Source organism: Ziziphus jujuba, chromosome 1 (assembly GCF_031755915.1).
Source record: "Ziziphus jujuba cultivar Dongzao chromosome 1, ASM3175591v1".
Taxonomy (NCBI): Eukaryota; Viridiplantae; Streptophyta; class Magnoliopsida; order Rosales; family Rhamnaceae; genus Ziziphus; species Ziziphus jujuba.
In genome coordinates this window covers 37,038,407-37,063,651 of record NC_083379.1, presented here as the reverse complement: position 1 = coordinate 37,063,651, position 25,245 = coordinate 37,038,407, and the positions used below count along the sequence as shown (strand labels likewise).

Here is a 25,245-nt window from a genome sequence, read left to right as displayed (position 1 = left end):
GATTAATAAAGGGTAAATTTTAATTTTTTGTTCTGGATAAAATTTTACATTGATCGAAAAACTGTTGTGAAATACGTGTCATTCCAAATTTGTAGACTAATAGCACGTCAAAAATAGAATTACGATTTAAAAATTATAGGTCCGTAAAATTACATTTGTATTTTCTAATATTAATTTTTATTGGATAGCAAAATATTTTAAAGAAGTCTTAAAGTTATGCCATGTTACCATTTAGAAGTTACCATATATATTATTAAAAAGAACAATGTGTCACGATGAAAAACTGCCACGTATCATATTAATTAAATATTGTATTATTACATTATCATATTATTATCTGATTTTTTAATATTATTTATTTATTTATGTATTTTTCATTTTTCCATTTCTTTTTTCTTTTCCCCACCTGGGGAAAATACCCACGGGCCCTCTTTTATTTTTTTTTCTTCTTCTTCCTCCATCTTCCTCTCCTACGTCCTCTCTCTCTTTCTCCCTCTTGGTTCATTGGAACTTTTTCCCTTTGGCTGCCCTGCTGCGGACACGCGCCATATGGATAGAGAGCTGGTGGGAAGTCCGACCAGTCGCCTGCAGGACACTGCTGATCGTCGGCGGACGCGCTCAAATCGGGCCTCCGTCGCCGGCGACGGCAAGATCGATTTTCCGACGATTCGGCCACCACCCAGTCAAATTGATGCTCCTTCCCACCATTTTTGGACCTCCTGAGCTCAATTTTGAAGTCCATTTAGCTCAATTCACTACTGTTTAGGAGTTTCTTACCATTTTGAGAATCAGATTGATGAAATCTTATAAAAAATGCACCACTGCTACTCTAATGGCGTTGTTGATACAGAGCACGATGACCTTTATACCATTGCTTTTTGGTTTCGCTTGCTTAGGCAACATGGTTATTATATATCATGTGGTAGTAATTCTCTCTGTCTCAGTGTGTCTATGTCCAAATATATTGCTTGGAGCATACAGATTCATGACTCTAGCTTTTTTGATTCACATTGTGACAGATGTATTTAACAAGTTTAAGGACGAAGAAGGAAACTTTAAGGCATCCTTAGCCATTGATGTGTCAGGCTTGCTAAGTTTGTATGAGGCTGCACACCTTCGTATACGCGGGGAAGAAATTCTTGATGAAGCCATAGCTTTCACTACCACTCATCTTGAGTCAATGGTGAGCAGAATAAGCCCACACCTCTTGGAAAAGGTCACATTTGCCCTGAACCGACCCATTCGTAAAAACTTACCAAGGTTAGAGACAAGGCACTACGTTTCTCTCTATCCCAAAGAAGATTTCCACAATGCAACTTTGTTGAAGTTGGCAGCGTTAGATTTTAATGTTTTACAAGCGTTGCATCAACAGGAGGTGAGCAACATTACAAGGCAAGCATGAAACTTTCTAAATCATATATATTTAGCATGTCGTATTCTGTTTCCAATCAAAGAGCATCCTAATTTATAACACAAGTCCCATAATGTGTGTTGGATGCAAAAACATGCAAAATATGGATTCTAAAATTATCCTAAGGAGAGAAAATCACAAAATTACTTAAAAATTTCTCAAATTGGCCAAAAAAATACGATGATTGTACACTTTCGGTAATTACCGACGAAACCTTCGGTAATTTTTCTAGAGGGTATGTGTTTGTTACCGACAGTTTCATCGGGAATTACCGAAAGTGTACAGTCATCATATTTTTTTGGAAAATTTGAGAAATTTTTAAGCAATTTTGGGATTTTCTCTCTTGAGGATAATTTTAGAATCCATATTTTGCATGTTTTTGCATTCAACACACATTATGGGACTTGTGGGGCCCAAAAAATTGGTAAAATGTGATTACCATTAGGGTTTCGGTAATTACCGACGAAACCTTCGGTAATTTTTCCAGAGGGTATGTGTTGGTTACCGATGATTTCATCGGGAATTACCGAAAGTGTACAGTCATCGTATTTTTTTGGAAAATTTCAGAAATATTTAAGCAATTTTGTGATTTTCTCTCCTTAGGATAATTTTAGAATTCATATTTTGCATGTTTTTGCATTCAACACACATTATGGGACTTGTGGGGCCCAAAAAATTAGTAAAATGTGATTGCCATAGGGGTTTCGGTAATTACAGACGAAACCTTTGGTAATATTTCCAGAGGGTATATGTTGGTTACCGACGGTTTCATCGAGAATTACCGAAAGTGTACAATCATTGTATTTTTTTGGCTAATTTAAGAAATTTTTAACCAAGTTTGGGATTTTCTTTCCTTAGGATAATTTTAGAATCCATGTTTTGCATGTTTTCACATTCAACACATATTATGGGACTTGTGGGGCCCAAAAAATTGGTAAAATGTGATTACCATAGGGGTTCCGGTAATTACCGACGAAACCTTCGGTAATTTCTCCAGAGGGTATGTGTTGGTTACCGACGATTTCATCGGGAATTACCGAAAGTATACAGTCATCGTATTTTTTTGGAAAATTTGAGAAATTTTTAAGCAATTTTGGGATTTTCTCTCCTTAGGATAATTTTAGAATCCATATTTTGCATGTTTTTGCATTAAACACACATTATGGGACTTGTGGGGCCCAAAAAATTGGTAAAATGTGATTACCATAGTGTTTTGGTAATTACCGATGAAACCTTCGGTAATTTTTGAATCCAAAACAAATTGAAAGTTGTCATTTTTTAATGCCGTTTGATCACTTACTGTGTCAGAATTTATCATTAATAATGCTACATTTAGCATGTTATTGGTTGGAACACACATGATTGAAGTTGCCGGATGGAATTGTGGTGATTTTTTTACGACGGTGTACAAATGTCAATTAACGATGATGCATTGGTCATTACCATTGGGCAGTAATATCATCCATGCAATAGTAAGAAATATACAAACAACTGAACTAAAAACTGAACACGGAATGATTTGTTATCAAAACAATACGACAGATGAATTTGACAACAAAAGAACACATAAAGCCAATGTCTATTATGCCAAAACACATGTTACACGTGTTGAAGTGTGGCAATTTTGCCACTTGATGGTGCATGTCACCGGCTAGCATGCACACCTTGGTATCAAATCCTTTCCTTTTATGAGTTTATATTTTTTGTATGCTTTTAATTGATTCAAGGTATATTTTGATAATGTTTTGTGCCTAAGTTATGTATGCAAAATTATAGGCAAAATTATGCACAAAAGAGTAGGAATGTTATGCTTGAAGTGCCTATGGTGCTGGATTCATAATTTCCAGCAACATAGTTCCACTATTTATCTTATATCTCAGGTTGCAAATGGCGTTTTGGGCTTAAATATTGAGGGATGTCTACAGACATATATAGAAGACTATGGTTTAAATTTCAGGTCAAAATGACATGGGAAAGTCCATTTTCTATTCCAAACAGATTGCTGTATCTGATGGGCCCAGTATGCAGAGTATGGGCCAGTTTTGGAGCTGTTTGGCCCATGATCCGGTTCCAGAACTTTCCTAGCTCTTGGAACAATATTTATTGATGACCAAGGATGCTTCAAACCAAGTTTCATAAGCAGATACAAAGGGGAACTAAGTAGGTGAAGCTAGTTTGGTTGTTTACCCAAACTAGTTAAACAATAGGAACTTAGTTCAAAACCATGTGCCACTTTTTACTATATTTGGAATAGACATGTTGCAGCTGGTTTTTGACTCTTTTGTGTATGAAAAGTTAGGTGTTGACCATTTTACTTTTTAAATTTCAAATACTTTACTCATTTTGTAAGCTCACATGCTTGGCATGTGTGAACTAGTTGTAATTTCAAGCTTATATTGTAAAATGAATGAAATGGCTACATTATAACACTTTAGGAACCCTAAAAACCAGAAAACACCATAACCAAAACCTAAAAACACAACTCACACACAACCATTCCCAAGAGCATCACCAAAAGCTTGCTTGTTGCTAACACTTCAAGCTAGCTTGCTATTGGTCATAACCTTCTCACCCTAACAAAGTGGTATCAGAGCAAGGCACATTTTTGTGAGATTTGTGAGGTTTTTGGGCTGGTTCGTTCCTTGAGAGTGAAGAGATACTTGAAAGCACAAATATATTTTCATATTCCTTCATACTCGAAAGCAACATTCACATGGCTTCTTCAAGTTTTTCAACTCCTTCTCCTCCTATCTTCAATGGGGAGAACTACAATATTTGGAGTATCAAGATGCAAGCCTACTTGAAGGCTTATGGTCTTTGGGAGGTCACCATAAATCCCCAAGAACCCGAGCCTTTGAGACAAGGGGCAACGGTCAACCAAATCAAGCACCATGAGGAGGAATTGGCTAAAGGTTTCAAGGCTCTCACCGCCATTCATTCTTGTATTAGTGATACCATTTTCACAAGGATAATGGCATGTGAGAGTGCCAAAGAAGCTTGGGACAAACTTCAAGATGAGTTCCAAGGGAGTGCAAGGACAAGGCAAATGCAAATCCTTAACCTAAGGAGGGAGTTTGAGACTATCAAGATGAAAGACAAAGAAACGGTTAAGGAGTTCACCACAAGGCTTCTTAATGTGGTGAATCAAATTAGGGTGCTAGGTGAAAGATTAAGTGACCAAAGAATTGTGGAGAAGGTGTTGGTCTCCTTGCCCGAGAGGTTTGAAGCTAAGATATCTTCATTGGAGGAGTCAAGGAACCTAAATAAAATTTCCTTGACCGAGTTGGTGAATGCCTTGCAAGCTACGGAGCAAAGGAGGAGGATTAGACATGAAGAATCAATGGAGGCTGCATTTGTGTCTAAACAACATCAAAAGACACAAAATCAAAAGAAGAACAAGCTTAAGGTCATAAAGGAGAAAGGTGAAACTAGCAAACCCGAGAGGAAGTCCTATGAACCTTGTCACCATTGCAAGAAGAAAGGTCATCATCCAAGAAGGTGTTGGTGGAGGCCGGATGCATTTTGCCATAAATGCCAACAAAAGGGTCATGTGGAAAGAGTATGCAAGGCAAACAAGCAAATGTTGCTAAAGATAATGCAAGTGATAGTGAATCCGAAGAGTTGTTTGTTGCTACTTGTTTTAGTAGCATCAAGAATGATGAAGGATGGATCATTGATAGTGGAGCAACACACCATATGTCTCACAAGCATGAGTGGTTCAAAAACTTGGATAGGAGCAGCCACAACAAAGTCAAAATTGGAAATGGAGCCTTGATGGAAGTGAAAGGCAAAGGAGATGTGGTGATACACACCACCAAAGGTATCAAAACTATCCATGATGTTCTCTATGTACCTTCTTTATGTGAGAACTTACTTAGTGTAGGTCAAATGCTTGAGAACAAATATGCATTACACTTCTCAAACATGACATGCACTATAGTTGATCCACATGGAAATGAATTAATGTGTGTTGGAATGAAGAACAAGAATTTTAGGTTGAATATGGATGAAAATGGTGCATCGGTTGCATTGAACACCAAAGTTGAGAACACCTCTCAACTTTGGCATAAAAGACTAGGCCATGCTAGCTTTAAGTCATTGGTAGGCACACATGAACTTGTTAGAGACATGCCATTGGTGGTGAAGCAAGAACATGTGTGTGAAGTGTGTCAAAAAGGAAAGCATACTAGGCTAGCATTTCAATCTTATTCTTGGAGATCAAAGGAGAAGCTAGGACTTATACATTCGGATATTTGTGGTCCTATGAGTGTTCCATCCTTAAATGGCAGCAAGTATTTCATAACTTTCATTAATGATTACTCAAGAATGTGTTGGGTGTATTTCCTTGAAAGAAAATCACAAGCTTTGGAGAAGTTTGTAGAATTTATGAAGTTAGTACAAAATCAATCCGGTTGCACTATAAAGGTGTTAAGGACGGACAATGGTGGGGAATACACAAGTGAGGCTTTCAAACAACTTTGTAAGGATCATGGTATAGTTCATCAATTCACTACACCATACACACCACAACAAAATGGTGTATGTGAAAGGAAGAACCGTACCATCATGGAAATGGCTAGATGTTTGTTTTTTGAAAGTGGCTTGCCAAAGAAGTTTTGGGCCGAAGGAGTTAATACATCCATCTACATCCAAAATAGGCTTTACTCCAAGTCTTTGAGGAGTAAAACCCCATTTGAGCTTTGGTTTGGATATAAGCCTTCTCTTGATCATCTAAGGGTATTTGGAAGCATTTGTTACATCTTAGTACAACAAGAGAAGAGATGAAAGCTTGATGAAAGGTCACAAGTTGGTGTCTTGGTTGGCTATAGTGATGTGACCAAGGGATATAGAGTGTATAACTTGGAAACCAAGAAACTTGTGATAAGTAGAGATGTGAAAGTTGATGAGGAAGCTAAATGGGTTTGTGGTAAGGAGGAGTTGGCTAGTATGGATGAAGACAATCGGCTTGAAGCTCATGATAATGATGAGGAACAAGGAAATGATGAAGGTGCTGCCCATGATGATGAATATGATGAGAATGAGCTAGAAATCTCCATAGGGGCTGATTTGGAGATTGGTGATGGTGTGAGAGGCACAAGACCTCTTAATGAGATTTATGAAAGGTGTAATGTGGCATTGAGTGATCCAATCAATGTCCATGAGGCTATGGCAAGAAAAGAGTGGAGACAAGCCATGCAAGATGAAATCGATGTGATAAACAAGAATGACACTTGGAGCTTGGTAACAAAACCGAAGGGAAAGAATGCTATTGGGGTGAAGTGGATCTTTAGGACCAAGTACAATCCGGATGGGTCCATAAATAAGCACAAGGCAAGGCTTGTTGTCAAAGGATATGCACAACAAGCCGGTGTGGATTATGGAGAGACTTTTGCACCGGTTGCAAGGATGGAAACCATAAGACTTCTTCTTGCAATTTCGGCACAAAAGTCTTGGAAAGTATATCACCTTGATGTGAAGTCAGCCTTCTTGAATGGAATATTGAAGGAGGAGGTCTATGTTGTGCAACCCGAAGGTTTTGTGAAGAAAGGAAGTGAAGAGAAGGTATACAAGCTACACAAGGCCTTGTATGGCCTTAAACAAGCTCCTAGGGCATGGTATGCCAAGATAGATGGTTTTTTGACAAAGCATGGATTTAGGAGGAGTCCTAATGAGCCTACATTGTATATTAGGACTCATGGTTGCATGGTGTTGGTTTCTCTTTATGTTGATGACCTCCTAGTGACCGGTGGTAATGAGAAAGAAGTGAGCAATTTCAAAAGTGAGCTAGAATTGAACTTTGAGATGTCTAGCCTTGGAGAGATGAAATACTTTCTTGGAATTGAAGTTGTCCAATCATCCAAGGGCATTTTCATATCTCAAGAAAGCTATGTGAAGGAGCTGCTCAAGAAGTTTGACATGGAAGATTGTAATAGCGTTGCCACACCTATGAATGAAGGCACCAAGTTGGTGAAGGATGATGATTCTCCAAAGGTAAATCCTTCCATCTATAGAAGTTTAATTGGTAGCCTTTTATATGTATGCTCTACTAGACCGGATATCATGTTTAGTGTGGCTGTTTTGTCAAGATTTATGCATAGTCCATCACAAAATCATCTTAGTTGTGCAAAAAGAATCCTAAGGTATTTGAAAGGTACTAGTGATTTTGGTATATGGTACAAGGATGGCATGAATGAAGCTTTGCTTGGTTATAGTGATAGTGATTGGGCTGGTTCTTTGGATGATAGCAAGAGCACATCGGGCTACATTTACACTCTTGGAAATGGTCCTTTCTCATGGAATTCCAAGAAGCAACAAACCGTTGCACAAAGCACCGCTGAAGCCGAGTATATTGCTTGCTCAAGTTGTGCTAATCAAGGTGTTTGGCTTAGGAAATTATTGGAGGACTTGAGCTTGAAGCAAGAGGAAGCCACGATAATATTGTGTGACAATACTTCAGCAATAGCAATTGCACAAAATCCAGTCCAACATGGGAGGACCAAGCATATACCGGTCAAGTATCATTCTTTAAGGGAATTTGAAGCACGTGGTGAAGTGAAGTTGGAGTATGTGACTTCCGAGGAGAACTTTGCGGATATCTTCACCAAGCCATTGGGAAAGAAGAGATTTGAGATATTGAGAGGACTTCTCAATGTCTCATACAAAATTTCCAAGGAGGAGTGTTGAAGTGTGGCAATTTTGCCACTTGATGGTGCATGTCACCGGCTAGCATGCACACCTTGGTATCAAATCCTTTCCTTTTATGAGTTTATATTTTTTGTATGTTTTTAATTGATTCAAGGTATATTTTGATAATGTTTTGTGCCTAAGTTATGTATGCAAAATTATAGGCAAAATTATGCACAAAAGAGTAGGAATGTTATGCTTGAAGTGCCTATGGTGCTGGATTCATAATTTCCAGCAACATAGTTCCACTATTTATCTTATATCTCAGGTTGCAAATGGCGTTTTGGGCTGAAATTTTGAAGGATGTCTAAAGACATATATAGAAGACTATGGTTTAAATTTCAGGTTAAAATAACATGGGAAAGTCCATTTTCTATTCCAAACAGATTGCTGTATCTGATGGGCCCAGTATGCAGAGTATGGGCCAGTTTTGGAGCTGTTTGGCCCATGATCCGGTTCCATAACTTTCCTAGCTCTTGGAACAATATTTATTGATGACCAAGGATGCTTCAAACCAAGTTTCATAAGCAGATACAAAGGGGAACTAAGTAGGTGAAGCTAGTTTGGTTGTTTACCCAAACTAGTTAAACAATAGGAACTTAGTTCAAAACCATGTGCCACTTTTTACTATATTTGGAATAGACATGTTGCAGCTGATTTTTGACTCTTTTGTGTATGAAAAGTTAGGTGTTGACCATTTTACTTTTTAAATTTCAAATACTTTACTCATTTTGTAAGCTCACATGCTTGGCATGTGTGAACTAGTTGTAATTTCAAGCTTATATTGTAAAATGAATGAAATGGCTACATATCAAAGCCTTATTTTCAAAAGCCAACGTGTTCCTCTTCTTCTTATCTCTTCTTCAACACCTTAGAACACTTTAGGAACCCTAAAAACTAGAAAACACCATAACCAAAACCTAAAAACACAACTCACACACAACCATTCCCAAGAGCATCACCAAAAGCTTGCTTGTTGCTAACACTTCAAGCTAGCTTGCTCTTGGTCATAACCTTCTCACCCCAACAACGCGGTTGAGCAACTAATTGCATTCCTGACTACATTGCAAACACACACATACCGCATAACATGGCCCCATTGTCTGAATATAGCATCACGCAATTGATGGGCCTTAGTTTTAGTGGTGCTGTTGGTTGGTAGTGCTATCAAGAGGTTAAGCGGCGGAGCATGATCGGCTGCTGTGACCAACCTGTTTTCACCTCCCACATCTATATTGATGACGCTCCTCTCCTTGAGATTGAATCCTCTTCTTTCTCGGTCTTTCTGACTGTTTGCCAATTTGAGGTGGAAGTACAACTTGGTTTATGACATCATCTAGAGCATGCCACTGACATTTATCTCCAAGTGGATATATGGTTTCCGAATATGCATCATGGAGTGAGTCAACTGAGTAATGCACCGAGCAAAGGAAATATGGAGAAATATGTCGATGCTTACATGCTGCAATTGCATGGACACAAGGAAATCCATCAATGTCAAATTCCTTGCATGAGCACGTCTTATTTTCTAAGTTAACAACTCCAACGAACATGCCATGGCCAACAACTTAAAACTCATATAAGTTCATTGGCATAACACGTAAGCCTCTGCCATTATTTGAGTGCTCCTGCATGATTTTTCCCAACCAATTAGTAACAGGAGTTTGCATTGCAGCTGTGTTAGTTCGACGTTCATACCACCACCTTTGCAAGACATCACGAATGTCATCTAGCAATGGCAAAATAGGTTTATCCCTAGCATCAATAAGCACAAAGTTCATGCTCTCTGCAATGTTAGTTGTCATTATGTTGTATCTATTGCCCGGAAAATGTGTTCTAGCCCATTTTGAAGGACTTGCATCCTTGAGATATTGTACAGCTTCAATACTAACCCCTTCTAAAAGCTGCATGGCCTTATCAAAATCCTCAACAATATATGCTCTAGCTGCATCATTAAAAGTTCTTAGCACGTAAATTTGTACCAAGATGATATGTGCAGTGGCCATGGTGATTATTAGGAAAACTGTACATATTGCTTTTGCAATGCTCTTGTGTCTATCCGATATAAAAGCTATATTCGGATCATCCCCAAACGCTTCTTTAAAGCTCTCAAAAAACCACGTGTAAGCTGCATCCGTCTCCCCAGGGCCTATTCCATAAGCAAGTGGATAAATTTGATTGTTCCCATCCAAACATGATGCAATATATAACAAACCTCTATATCTATTCTTCAGTGTAGTTCCATCGACAGCTACGACTCTCCGCATATGCTGGAACCCTCTAATGCTAGCTCCAAGTGCCATGAAAAAATATAAAAATCTGTTTTGATCACAGTTTCAATTCGACTAAAAGTACCCGGATTTTTGCTCTTCAAAATGTGACTCCATAAAGGAAGTTTTGCATATGAATCTTCTGGCGTACCCCACAAACCTGATAGTGCAACTTCCTTAGCCGCCCATGCTTTGTTGTAGCTTATGTTTACTCTGTAATTAGAGCGAATGTCATGCACGATATCTCGAGGTTTGTATTGCCTTGAAATCCCATCAAACATTGGCTGGATGATGTCTCCAATAACTGAACTTGTTGCTTGACGATGATCCCTTTTCATGATATTTAAAGAGCAAATATGCTCATCCTTGAAGGCCCTAATCATGAAGGCCTCTGTATTATCACCATGTAGTTTGGTAGCACGCATTCGCCACATGCAATTGTCGTTTGCACATACAACCTCATATCGGACTTTATCTGACTTCTTGACCTTGAATTCAAAATTTCTCTTTAGTGCATAAAGACTAATCTTCTTTTGTAGCGCATTCTTACTCACAAAGATTTGGTTGATTCCAATGATTTCATGGGCATTGACGGATGAGAAGCGATGATTAACCCTAAGTTCAGCCATGGTTGCAGTAGAATCCTGTCGAATGTCCAAATGGTTTTCGGTACAAGGAGAGGCAAGCACATCATCATTCACATTATCAATTGGACTACTACCATAAGGAGACTCACCATGTCAACTATCACCAGCTGAAAGTCCCGAATGTTGGGTCCAACAAATGTCTTGTAACCCATCTTCACTACGATCAGTGTTGACCTCAACCTCAAATTGCTCATCTTGATCATAATCATGTCCACGATATTCATTCATATCATTAATGTCGAAGCGCTCATTATCATGATCATGTTCCACAGATTGCACATTGTTTTCACAAATTTGATTTTCAGAGAATCCAGGTTGAGTTTCCGACACATGAAGTTCGGTCGCTGGGGACTGCATGTTGGCATCAAAGGTACAAGTAGCTGTCTCGGGAACTGCAGATAGTGGGGCAGTAGTCATAAATCCTGAACTTGTAGGTATCCTATTCACAACACATCTAGCAGTATTAATACTCTTTGGAACCCTAGATAACACATCAACAATAAGTGGAGATCTATCTTGAGGTCTGTGTGAACTATACTCTTCTATAAAACTTTGTAGGTTTTCATCATTTTCCACAACGTACGGCTCACATGACAAACACACATGGTATATGCACTTGAAGATTAATTGATGTTGTGTAGAATCTAAGTTGAGAGTGTTGTAGACAACATCTTCAAGTTCGGCCAACGTACAATTCCTTTTGATACGTATAATATTTGTTCCTTGACATTGGTATCTCCAGGTACCTTCAGAACATACACTCCATGTTCCATCGTAGAACAGTAAAACTGAAATTTGTGACATTGAGCACAAAGGGTTTACCAATTCAAAATATACTAAGTATCTACTTCTGCAATCGTAGAATCTTTGCTGGGAGGTTTAACTATAATCCTTAAGCAAAAGTAATGAAAAAATACAAATACATTTTCAGTAAATGAGTACAGAAAATACGCCAAACAATTATGTTATTAACGCCTAGTGGAATAGCATTTTAAATACAAATACAAATGCATTTTATGTAAATGAGTACAAATGCTGTTTAAATGTTGCATAGTAACACCTAGTAAATAGCTACTCTTGACAGACATAGTGGATCAAGTAGATTAAGATGTCAAATCTGTGGCACATGTGCTAAATCATAACATAACGTTAGCTTGAATGGATGCAATGTTGACAATGTGGTGTTCTGTGGATTATTTTGTTAAACATCATAAATATAGTTACATTTAGCATGTCATTCGTTTACAATAACATTAGAGAAGTGGACAAATTCGATTGTCCACTCGGTTTGCTTTTAGAAAATGGAAAAATTAACTATTCCGATGGAACCGCCGTTAAATTTTCCAACAAGCAAGTGTTTCATAATTACTGATGGACTGTATGTAACAAACAAAGGTTGTAATTTTCAAATGGAAATTTCCGAACCATTTATGGATTGTTTTACATAAAATAGCACCAGCATAGAACTTGCACTTATATATCATGTCAAAACTTGACAAACAATGAATCCAATATAAGGGAAAAATGTATACATATTTGTACACATATTTATATTTATAACACACCCTGTGAAAGCTGATAGAAGGTACTAGCTGCTGGATAGAGAAGACAAACGAGTTTTCATATTTGGTCAATGTTTTCCCTTTCTGACCATGCAAAGGTTATTTTTTTAATACAATATTGACTAATTAAATTCTTATTCTTAGGCTAATATATATATATATATTTATTAATTAAATCGATCCATTGAAAGGTCTAATGCTCTGAATTTGACCTCGATATCATCTTTCTATGAATTCAAACAAGACATTTTTTATTCATTTTTATAATATTATATTTAATTTTTTGTTTATAGTTTATAACGCGTCCTTTGTTTGTACCAATTCATACTTTTTCCTCACTGCTAGTATTGTGCTAAGGCTAAGTCATTATTTGATTTTGACTTTATCTATCAGCTAAACATAAAGTATATTTTAGGAAATTTTTTTCGTAAAATCAATTAACAAAATTAATATGAAGTATATTGTATTTATTTTTTGGCTTAGTTATTAAGCCATTTATGTTTACTATTGGGAGTTCATGATTTCAAAACATTAAGATGGAAAAAAATTATTATAAATGATAAAAAAAATTATGTAAAGAAGTATCATAAAGCCAAATTTTGTATATATATATGTATATATATCCACATACCAGGTAATCTTTAACTCCGATATGCAGAAACGTACAATTTAATTACATTCTTTTGAAGTGTATGGGCTCCACAATGAAGATTTTCAGTCTTGTTGTTATCACAAAAGGTTGGGGGTATGCAGGGAGAGTGAACTGAACTGAAGAGATTTTGGGATTTTCTACAATGTTCGTCAATGCAAAGAAAGGCTGAAAGGTACATAACCAACAAAAGAGAAAGAGAGAGGAAGACACACAGTATTCATTTAATGTGGTAGCAGGGAGAGTAAGAGAGAGGGATAGAAGTTAATGAGGGTAGATGAGAAATGAGAGATGGTCAAAAAATTTGTTTTAATATTTTCAACTGTATTCGAGACAGTCAATGAGAAATGAGGGTAGAGGAGAAATGGGAAACTGTTACATTTATTTTACACTTTCATATCCATTTATTTAAATAGTTTCCACAAGTGCACAATTAATTCCCTCCTAACAAGTCTCATTTGGACATACTACCATGGAGCCGTTCATGTAAAAGTGATTGAAAGAAGCTTGCAAGCTGGGAATCACATTTTACAATCTAAAACTAAATACATTTCAATGTATACCATTCAAACAAGTTCTAATGGTCAGAAACTAGAGAGCCAATATTTGAGAACTCAATTACCATCCATTTAAATTATCATCCTTCTTATTTATTGCTTTTCCACATATCAAATAATATGGAGAATTTAATAATAAAATTGGATCCTTACACATCATATTGACACGAGAATCATGTACAAAAACTAAAAACAAAATCTGAATTAGCAAGAGGAAATTGTACAAGCGTTTTATGAATAAAAACTAGAGAATATTACAGCTCCTACAAAAGCCTCTGTTGGTATCAATCCCGAATTGACCCAATGTTCCCCATCAATGTCAAAATCTTGAACACCAACTGGCACCACAATTGGTATAATGCCAAACTTTAGTGACAGCATTAAAAGCATACGGGGCACCTCCACTAAAACGGAGACAGATTTGATACCTGGATGAAATCAAACGAAATATCTGCAGTTAGTTACAATATTTAGCATACAAGTTTAAAAAAAAATAAGTATTGTAAATAATTAAGGAAAATTACAAAAGCATTTTGTTTTAAATCTCAACCTAAAAAAATGACTAACTTTTTTTAATACTTGACAAAAAAGCATCTCTGATTTAATAAATTAAGGGATTCCCTCAAAAAAATTTTAAATAAATATAATGAGAACTGAAGACCTTAGCTGTCCTCATATGCGATAAATGCTATATGCAAACTGTGAAGAGTAGAATTATTGGTCTAGACATCAACAAAGGAAGAAAAATATCACAAAGCGAGCATTATCAAACTGTCTTGTAAGTAGTAAATATGCAAGTGGATATGTTGTCCCGAAGATTGAATTGGATAATTAAAATAATTAAGTCTTCCATCTAAATATCCGATTTCCATTCACTGACTTCATATCAGAAATTATAAGGAAATTTCAGAAATCATGAAAGCAACAAAGTATTTAAAATGTCTATAAAACAGATGAAATCAGAAATGGAAAGGCCTGAAATTGTCACAGCAATTAAACATCAGCCATGGTAGTCAAGGATCACCTGCTGACAACACGATTAACTGTTGGTTGAACAAATATATGAACCCTGCAGAAAGCAAGTAGTTGTCAATAAGCAAAAAATACTATCCAGTTTACATGAAAAGAATCATGAAAAGGAAACTCCATATGAATGATAAACTTTCTAAGTACCATTTTCCAGGGAATCATGAAAAGGAAACTCCATATGAATGATAAACTTTCTATGTACTTTCATGATTTTCTTCATTTGGAACATTCTCCTTCTCTGTATCAGACTTCTTATCTGCAGAAACCTATATGAACAACATAAAATAAAAGTGAAAAATATAATGAGCACTGGGAAATAAAAACCACCATAGCTGAATATATTACCCTCGGTAGAAATGGAGGTTTCTGTTAACATATAGAATGTGCAACCATGGAGTTTAAACAATAAATTTCCTTTATGATTCTCATGTTGATAATGAAGTAAATGCAATAACTGACTGTTTGCATTAAACATTAAGGAAAACAAGAATTATACATGACAACAATAACTGATAACAACGAAAGCAGTTATATTTAATCACCAACAGCAATTATAGTAATAAAATAACTATAACTAAAATTATATTAAAACACAAATAAGTGTGCAGACAATTAAATTTAATAAATAAGCAGCATTCAATAATGGAAAACACACAAGACCCAAAAAAATAATAATAATATAAAACACACAATTACCATCTTTAGAATAACCTCCATAGCACCTTTGCCATCACCAAGAGCTCCATCTATTTCATCAATCACCTAGAGAAAAAGTAGTAACTTGTTTCTTCTGCGTACATTCTAGAATAAGAAGGGTAACCATAAAAAATAATACCAACCAAGAACTTTGGCCTCGAGTCAACAGTGACAGAGTTCATCTGCACTACATCAAGAAACTAAAATGTTGTATAAAGTAACCTATAACACAAAGCAATACATTGTAATAGCTAGGGAAAAAAAAAAGAAAAAAAAACACAAAGTAACTTTTTACAAAATTTCCAATCTTGAAAGAATCTAATAGTCAGCATATAAGAATTAATGCAGATCCATGTGAAAAAAAACAAAAACGAAAAAAAAAAAAGAAGAAGCATATATATACGAATACATACATCAGGGACCAAACCCATGGATTTCATTTGGTCAGAAAAGTAGAAAGCGTCCTGCAAGCAAGAGCTTTTCATGGTTCCAACGATGATAGAATGGAATGTATCCCTAGTTGGCTGTACTCCATCCAGCATCATATCATCATACACATCTCTCAGCCAGAAATGCCTACCACCACCGTTATTAAAAAAAAAAAAAAAAAAAGAAAAAAGAACACAACTTTCACAATTTCTCCCAAAAAAAAAAAAATCCCAAAACCACAAAAAGAAAATCAAAATTAGAATCTACCTTCTCTGCGCGGTGAGAGAACCAATAACAGTGTTATACTCAGAGACATTGCTTGCATAGTTCTTCCGTCCCACCTCTCGCAGCAGTGAATTACGCTGCCCTGAATTATAACAATCTAAAATATATTATTTATTTAAAAAAAAAAAAAACTATTTCATTATTAGCGAAACGAGTAAGAAAATGTCTGGGGAAAAGCTTAAGAATTTGAAAATGGAGAGGAGAAGATTACAAGTGATTGATCGAATGAGCCTCATGCTTTCCTACTTCACTGTTGCCTACCTGTTGCTTCTGCTTCTGCTCCTAGGGCTCTCTAAAACCCTGCAGTTTTCTCTCTGAGTCGCCTCTTCACCATCTCCTTCAAAATGCACAGTCTCCAAGCTTACAATCCGGCATATGCGAAAGGAAACAGAGGGCTCCTAATGGTCTGGATATTGATTATAAGGAGGAGAAAAGTCGGATGAAGAAAGGAAAGAAAAAAACATAGAAAAAAAAAACATAAGGGTATTTTGGGATTATAAAAAATTAAAGGGGTAGAACAAAAAAGATATCAAGTTAGGGGACAAAAATCATTAACCTCGTCCCTATGAGGGTATTGGGCCAAATTCTCCTTTATTTTATTTTTATTTGTTGGGATGGGCTGGTTTTTTATTGGCTAAATCAATGTCATAGCCTTTTAGAAATTTAAGAACTTAAATAGGCCAATTTTTGAATGTCATAGCCTTTTGGAATTTTAAGAACTTAAATAGGCCAATCTTTGTCACAATAAATATATATATATATATATGCCAATTAGTCATAATTTTTTTATGATAAAATTAATCATAACAGATAATTATACCTAATAATAGCTGTTCAATAATGCTACAATCATCAAACTTTTCAATATCATTTAGTAAATAAAGTTTGGTATGCAGATTGAGCAGCCCTAATAATAGTATATTTATCTATTTTCCAACATCAAACAACAATATTTTTGTCAAATAAAATTCCCTTAACTGATACACTTCTAACACACTCAACTATGCAGTTGTAAATTTGAGACACAAACCCTCCCTTTCTTTTAAATTTGAATTGTCCTAATGATTAAAAAAAAAATGCTTTCTATTTTCCGGTCATCCAGATTTTTTTGGTTATGCAAGGGGTTAGTCCTAAACAAATGCCAATAAATTATAGGCTATATCAATTATTTCGTGTAAATGTTAACAGCATATGAAGTGCTAGTTTATAAAATTGTAAATATAATCAATTTCAATAATATGGTTACAACTACAATTCATAGATTACCCATTTCACCAGTCTCCATTGGTACACGAGTGTGATGGTAAAGGTGTCTATAGTTCAAATTTTCCACTTCCAAGTCATATTTTTTTGGTGAATAAACTCCCAACTCATATAGGAAATAGTGGCTTTGCCACTAAACATTTCCCACGGACTACAAAAATACTCATAAAAATTGTGGTCATAATAAATTTGACTATTAGCTAGCTTGTCTACACGCGGACTTTTCTATATATATATATATATATATAAAGTATGGTTACGATACGGACGGTCCACATGTAAACGGTCCGTATGCGGATCAGTATCAAAACTGATGTTCTTTAAAAAAAAATATCGACTTTGCTGTTACGCATATACAGCAAAACCAATGTTTTTTTTTAAAAAACATTGGTTTTAGTGCTGATCTGTATGTGGACCGTTCGCACTGTAATCTCGCTCTATATATATATATATTGGAACTAAGAGCAAACCTTTATATATTGATGAAGGGTTCCCTGCACGTGAAATCTTTATCTTAAAACTAAGAAAGGAAACAGTAGTGAAAGAACAGCATAAACGTTGTAGATAGCAAAATGATCCCCAAAAAAATATATGTATATACATATATATTAGTGACATTTTATTATTATAGATGGTAACTTAAACATAAAAATGACAATTCCTTTATCTTGATTTCCTTCTATTTTGTCCATGTGACATTTTGGGTGGAGGGATTTTCGAACACCTTTTATTTTTTTATTTATTTTTATTTATCATTATTTTTTTTCTGGTTGCTGTACTGAAAAAGATGGATTCTGTGGAACAATTCACACCCTGAAGATCCGACATCTTTTTTTTTTTTTTTTTTGGGGGCTTTGAAAAAAGGGTTTTATACCAACCAAAAAAACCCGAAGGTTATGATGGAATTTGGTGTAGGTTTATGTTGTTGTACCCTAGAGCACAATCATTCAAGGTGTTAGTCAAGAATGATTGTTGTTGGTTCTTGGTTCTTGGTTCTTGATTTTGTTTTTTTTGGGTTTGTTTAGGTTTTGTTTCTGGTTTTAATGGAGGTTTAGGGTTCTTGAGAAGGTTGTTAGCTTTTGGGAAGAAAGAAGAAACCAAAAATGTAGTAGTTGAGAGAGAGAGAGCCAAAAATGTTGTTTTTCAAAATGTGTTTTTTGAATATTTTCTTTCTCAACGTTTTTCATTACAATTTTCATACTTTTAAATACATCAAAAAGACAATAAGGCATGCTACCATATTGAGCAATAAATAAAAAAGCATTAAAAGTAACCAACCAAGCCAAACGACCTCAACTAACTCTAATCAATGTGCTGGGCATGTAAGAAACCTTCTTTAATGGGCAGTTCAGCTTGTCTAAGGCATTTGAATTTGAAAACCAGCTCCATTTGACTTGAAATTGGAGGGAAGCCTTTTTGAATATTAAACTATGTTCTACCCAAAAACCAGATAAAACAAAGTCCATTTACCCATTCAAAAGTAATCAAACCCGAGGCAGTTTTGCCCAGTTTTCTAGGCAACAACACTGCACAAGGGTCAGATTGTTTTGGGCTTAACTCCGCCTTCCCAGATCCAAATTGGGTCATTCGTTTTGCTGATGTTTCCTATGCATATCTAGTTTAGCATATCCAAAATTCAGGTCCAAATACCAAACCTACTTCAAACGGCATCCAAGGAAGTGGACTTATGTTGCTGGAAATACAATTCCAGCAACTAAACAAAAAAGGCCTTAAGATAATGAGCTTAGGGCAGTACAAAAAGGATATTGTTCTTGAACATTAAAAGATAAAATAAAATTCATAAACATAAATAATGTTTGGTCTTTGATGTTGCAAAACAAAGAGTGCAAGTGTAACCGAACTACCTTGCACATTGTGGCAAGATCACCACATTTCAACACTCCTCCTTGGTGTTCTTGCTTGAAATATTTAGAAGCTTCCTCAAGGTCTAAATCTTGCTTTTGGAAGTGGCTTGGTGAAGAAATATGCAAGTTTATCTTCGGTCTTGATATATTCCAAGCTTACTTCTCCATTTTCTTCAAACTCCCTCAAAGAGTGATACTTCACCGGTATGTGTTTTATCCTTCCATGTTGAACGGGGTTCTTGGCTATTGATATGGCTGAAGTGTTGTCACATTTAATGATGGTTGAACCCTCTTGAGGATAACCAAGGTCCTCCAATAATTTCCTAAGCCAAATGCATTGATTTGCACATGAAGAGCAAGCAATGTACTCGGCTTCGGCGGTGCTTTGAGCGGTTGTTGCTTGCTTCTTTGCATTCGATGAGAATGGTCCGCTACCAAGTGAGAAAAGATACCCTGAAGTGCTCTTCATATCATCCAAGCATCCAGCCCAATCACTATCCGAGTAGGCCATTAATCTCATCATATATTGCCTATCATACCAAACTCCTAAGTCTTGTGTTCCTTTTAAGTATCTAAAAATTCTTTTGGCACCTACAAAATGGTTTTGGGATGGTGCTTGCATATATCTAGACAAAACACATGTGGCATGCATAATATCGGTCTTGATGAACATACATAGAGCAAACTTCCTATCATGCTTCTATATGGGGTCGGGTTTACCTTTGGTGTGCCATCCTCCTTCTTGTATTTGTCTCCTTGGCTTATTGGTGTTGACATTGGCTTGCATTCATCAAGGTTGAACTTTTTCAAAAGATCTTTGATGTATTTCTCTTGAGATATGAAAATACCCCTAGAGCATTGCATCACTTCCACTCCAAGGAAGTAATTCATTTCACCAAGGCTTGACATGTCAAACTCCTTTTCAAGTTCATTTTTCAAAACTTCCACATTCTTTTCATTTTCACCCGTGACCAACAAATCATCCACATAGAGTGAGATAACAATCATGCCTTCTTCATTCCTTATGTATAGTGTTGGCTCATTTGGACTCCTCCTAAAGCCTTGGTAGGTCAAGTAACCATCAATCTTGCCATACCAAGCCCTAGGTGCTTGCTTTAACCCGTAAAGTGCCTTGTGTAGATGGTAGACTTTGTCCTCATGTCCTTGAACAATGGCATTGGTATTTTTCATGGCACCATAGCTAGAATGCCCAAGCCTTTTATGCCAAAGTTGAGAAATGGACTCCACTTTGGTTTTTAAGGCTTGTTCATTCTTAACTAGGTCCAATCTATAGCTTTTGTCCTTCAATGGTACCTTAAACAGCTCATTACCACAAGCATCATATATGATACATCCATCTTTTGCAAAATTTAAAGAAAAGCCTCTTTCTACCAATTGTGCTACACTAAGCAAGTTTTCACACAAACTAAGAACATATAGCACATCTTTTATAATTTTGGTACCTTCCTTGGTGTTCAAGCACACATCTCCTTCGCCTTCTACTTTCATGAACCGGCCATCACCAATCTTCACTTTGGTTTTGTAGTTTCGGTCAAGCTCCATAAAGCCATCCTTTTGGAAACTCATGTGGTGTGAGCAACCTCTATCCACAAGCCAACCAAAACCACTACTTGTGGCCTTAAGGCATGTGGCCACAAATAGGTTCTCGGCTTCTTCATTAAGCACATTGGCTTGTTGTCTCCTTTGCTTGCATACTTTGGCAATGTGGCCTTTTCCTCCACATCTTTCACAAAATGCATCCGGCCTCCAAAAACACTTGGATGGTGGATGTCCAAGCTTCTTGCAATGAGGGCAAGGTGGATGCCCTCCACGGTTTTGATGGCTTTGTTGTTGTTGTTGTTGATTCCATCCACTTTTGTTGTTATTTGTGTTGTTGTTGGTTGTAAAACCGATTAGGTTGGTGTTGTTGCTCTTCCTTCCTTTATTCTTCTTTTTGTTGCCGTGGCCACCATAGAATGCACTCTCTATGGTCTCCTCCTTTCTAATGGCTCTCCTTTGTTTGGTTGCTTGAAGAGCATTGATGAGCTCACTCAAGGTTATTTCACTAAGATTTCTAGATTCTTCAAGGGAGGAAATCTTAGCTTCAAACCTTTCGGGTAAGCTCACCAATACTTTCTCTACTACCCTTTGATCGGTCAATTGCTCACCAAGGACCTGAATTTGATTTACCACTTTGAGCATCCTTTCCATGAAATCCTTGACAAGCTCATTCTCCTTCATCTTCAATGTCTCAAACTCTCTTCTTAGGTTTAAAACTTGCATTTGCCGAGTTCTAGTATTTCCATGGAACTCCTCTTGAAGCTTTATCCAAACCTCTCTAGCACTTGTGCATGACATTATCCTTGTAAAAATGGAATCACTCATGGAGGAGTGCAAGGCAGTGAGGGCCTTGAACCCCTTGGCAACTTCGGCCTCATGTGCATTTCTTTGTGCTTGGGTTGCATTAGCTCTCAACTCCTCAACTACATAACCTTCTTCTATGACTTCCCATAAACCAAAGGCTTGAAGGTAGGCTTTCATTTTTATACTCCAAATGGAATAGTTTTGGCCTTCAAACTTAGGTGGTGTTGGGGTTGCAAAGGATTGTGAGGCCATTTGAAAAAATGGTTTTTGAAAAGTTTTGAAAAATGGACACAAGAACAAGCTCTCGGGTGGTGGTGTTTTGGTGAGTTTCAACTAGTCTTTTTGGGAGGTTTTGGTTTTGGTTGGAAGGATTTAGGTGGGGGATCCTCTCACAAATAAAATGGTCTAGGTTGAAAGCTCACAAGGTCCTAAGAAATTACACTATGCTCTGATACCATGATGGAATTTGGTGTAGGTTTATGTTGTTGTACCCTAGAGCACAATCATTCAAGGTGTTAGTCAAGAATGATTGTTGTTGGTTCTTGGTTCTTGGCTCTTGATTTTGGTTTTTTTGGGTTTGTTTAGGTTTTGTTTCTGGTTTTAATGGAGTTTTAGGGTTCTTGAGAAGGTTGTTAGCTTTTGGGAAGAAAGGAGAAACCAAAAATGTAGTAGTTGAGAGAGAGAGAGCCAAAACTGTTGTTTTTCAAAATGTGTTTTTTGAATATTTTCTTTCTCAACGTTTTTCATTACAATTTTCATACTTTTAAATACATCAAAAAGACAATAAGGCATGCTTCCATATTGAGCAATAAATACAAAAGCATTAAAAGTAACCAACCAAGCCAAACTACCTCAACTAACTCTAATCAATGTGCTGGGCATGCAAGAAACCTTCTTTAATGGGCAGTTCAGTTTGTCTAAGGCATTTGAATTTGAAAACCAGCTCCATTTGACTTGAAAATTGGAGGGAAGCCTTTTTGAATATTAAAATATGGTCTACCCAAAAATCAGATAAAACAAAGTCCATTTACCCATTCAAAAGTAATCAAACCCGAGGTAGTTTTGCCCAGTTTTCTAAGCAACAATACTGCATAAGGGTCAGATTGTTTTGGGCTTAACTCAGCCTTCCCAGCTCCAAATTGGGTCATTCTTTTTGTTGCTGCTTCCTCTGCATATCTAGTTTATCATATCCAAAATTCAGGTCCAAATAACAAACCTACTTCAAACGGCATCCAAGGAAGTGGACTTATGTTGCTGGAAATACAATTCTAGCAACTAGACAAAAAAGGCCTTAAGCTAGATAATGAGCTTAGGGCATTACAAAAAGGATATTGTTCTTGAACATTACAAGATAAAATAAAATGCATAAACATAAATAATGTTTGGTCTTTGATGTTGCAAAACAAAGAGTGCAATTGTAACCGAACTACCTTACACATTGTGGCAAGATCACCACATTTCAACAGGTTACATCCTTCAGAAGGAGTTGGCTATCCGAAATCTTTTTTTTGTTTTTTTGTTTTTTTTTTTTTTTGGCTGATGTAAGAGGTTAATATTTTTTTTTTTGGGGGCTCTGGAAAAAGGGTTTTATACCAACCAAAAAAACCCGAAGGTTACATCCTTCAGAAGGAGTTGGCTATCCGAAATCTTTTTTTTTTGTTTTTTTGTTTTTTTTGGCTGATGTAAGAGGTTAATATATTTTTTTTTTTTTGGGGCCCTGGAAAAAGGATTTTATACCAACCAAAAAAACCCGAAGGTTACATCCTTCAGAAGGAGTTGGCTATCCGAAATCTTTTTTTTGTTTTTTTGGCTGATGTAAGAGGTTAATATTATTGAGTTTAAAGCTGACAATATTCTCACCGTTGTAAGAGGTTAATATTTAGGGATGTCAATTTGCCCCGCCCATCCCCGAAACCGCGGTGCACCGTACCTAACGGGGCGGTTTTTCCCCGCAAAAACGGGGTGACGGGACGGGCTTGGGCTTACTCTCTTAGACCCGAAGCGGGGATAGGCCGGGACCGGGTATTAAAGACCCCGGCCCGAACCCGGCCCGTATATATTATCTTTTTTTTTTTAATATTTTGAAAATTAAAATTAAACTCATTTGATTATTCCTTCCTTTCTCCTAGCCCGAGCCGACCCTAAACACACACAAACACATTCCTCTCACTGTCTCACACAAACTCAGCTCAAGCATCCACCACCATCTCCCTCAGCTCTCTCATCTCTCTGCTTAGTTAGTCCAGCTCCAGTAGTTGTAGTGCTGCCGACAGTCCATCTCCGATCTCCCTTAGCAGTCAGCTCCAGCAGTGCCACCACCACCATCTCCGGTCTCCCTCAGCTCTCTCAGCCGATTCTTCTTTACAGCCACGGCCACCACCAAAGGTTTGCCATTTTTTTCTTTTTGCTTCCTTACGTGTTGTTTGATTGCTGAGAAATATTGAGGAAAGGTCGAAACTGACATGAATTGCAATGGGTTTTTCCATTTTCTTTTTGCTGGTTATGGTGTGATTTTAGAAGGTGAAATTGCATAGGCTTTATTGCTGAGAAATATTGAGGAAAGGTCGAAACTGATATGAATTGCAATGGGTTTTTCCATTTTCTTTTTGCTGGTTATGGATGTGATTTTAGAAGGTGAAATTGCATAGGCTTTATTGCTGAGAAATATTGAGGAAAGGTAGAAACTGATATGAATTGCAATGGGTTTTTTTATTTTCTTTTTGCTGGTTATGGATGTGATTTTAGAAGGTGAAATTGCATTGCTAAAGCCTTTGTTTGGATTGATGCAAAATTTTTCCCTCAAACTTGCTTAAGTGGCTTGTTACTTTCACGCAGCTTTTAAGAGTATGCGGTACATAAGCACCCATTCTCTTCAACCAGTTCATAAAAAAGCTTTGTTCTGTAAATACTGCTCCCCACTAGATAAGATGAAAATCTGATACTTCCCTAGTTAATTATTCTTCCAAAATTTTGTCAGTTGGGAGGACTTCGGTTCTCGTCATCTTGTTCTGGTCAAATGCAAACACAAAAGATAAATGTTGTATGGCTATTGGCTAAAAAAAAATTAAGAAAAAACTATACAGAAATAGCCTAATAATAATATATTATATATATATATATGTATATTGTTTTTGGCAAATGAGAAGTGAAGAAGTTGATGACCCACCAATAGAAACAAACACCGTATTAAATTGCCATGCATTATGAGAAAAATTTATATGGGATAAAATGTGGCACCGCAATAAATCACCACGTATACCCATCATTCAATTTCAAAAATGCATTTTATTTGACTTTTTCCTATTTTAACTTTAGCTTTATTTTTTATGTAAAAAAATTGACTTTCTTTTTGTCTTCATCTCTCCCACGTACGCCTTTTATTGCATGCCTCTTATGAACAAAACCTCTGCGTTATTGCATTGTATATAGCAATTATCTTAAGGATTGAAAACTTGGACAAAATTCCTTAAATAGGCTATTCAATCATAGTTTCAAATTAACTTAAATTATGGAAAGTTTCTGAAAGTTTTTCTT

The 25,245-nt window shown here is 36.5% G+C and overlaps 1 protein-coding gene across 1 annotated transcript; it reads left to right on the top strand.

Annotated features, from left to right (window-relative positions):
* Positions 1 to 473: 473 nt before the first annotated feature.
* Positions 474 to 1,402, top strand: LOC132800409 ((-)-germacrene D synthase-like). Its single transcript, XM_060813979.1, has 2 exons — positions 474 to 922; positions 1,020 to 1,402. The coding sequence occupies exons 1-2, from the start codon at positions 814 to 816 to the stop codon at positions 1,400 to 1,402; spliced, it is 492 nt and encodes a 163-aa protein (XP_060669962.1). The 5' UTR covers positions 474 to 813.
* The last annotated feature ends 23,843 nt before the right edge of the window (positions 1,403 to 25,245 follow it).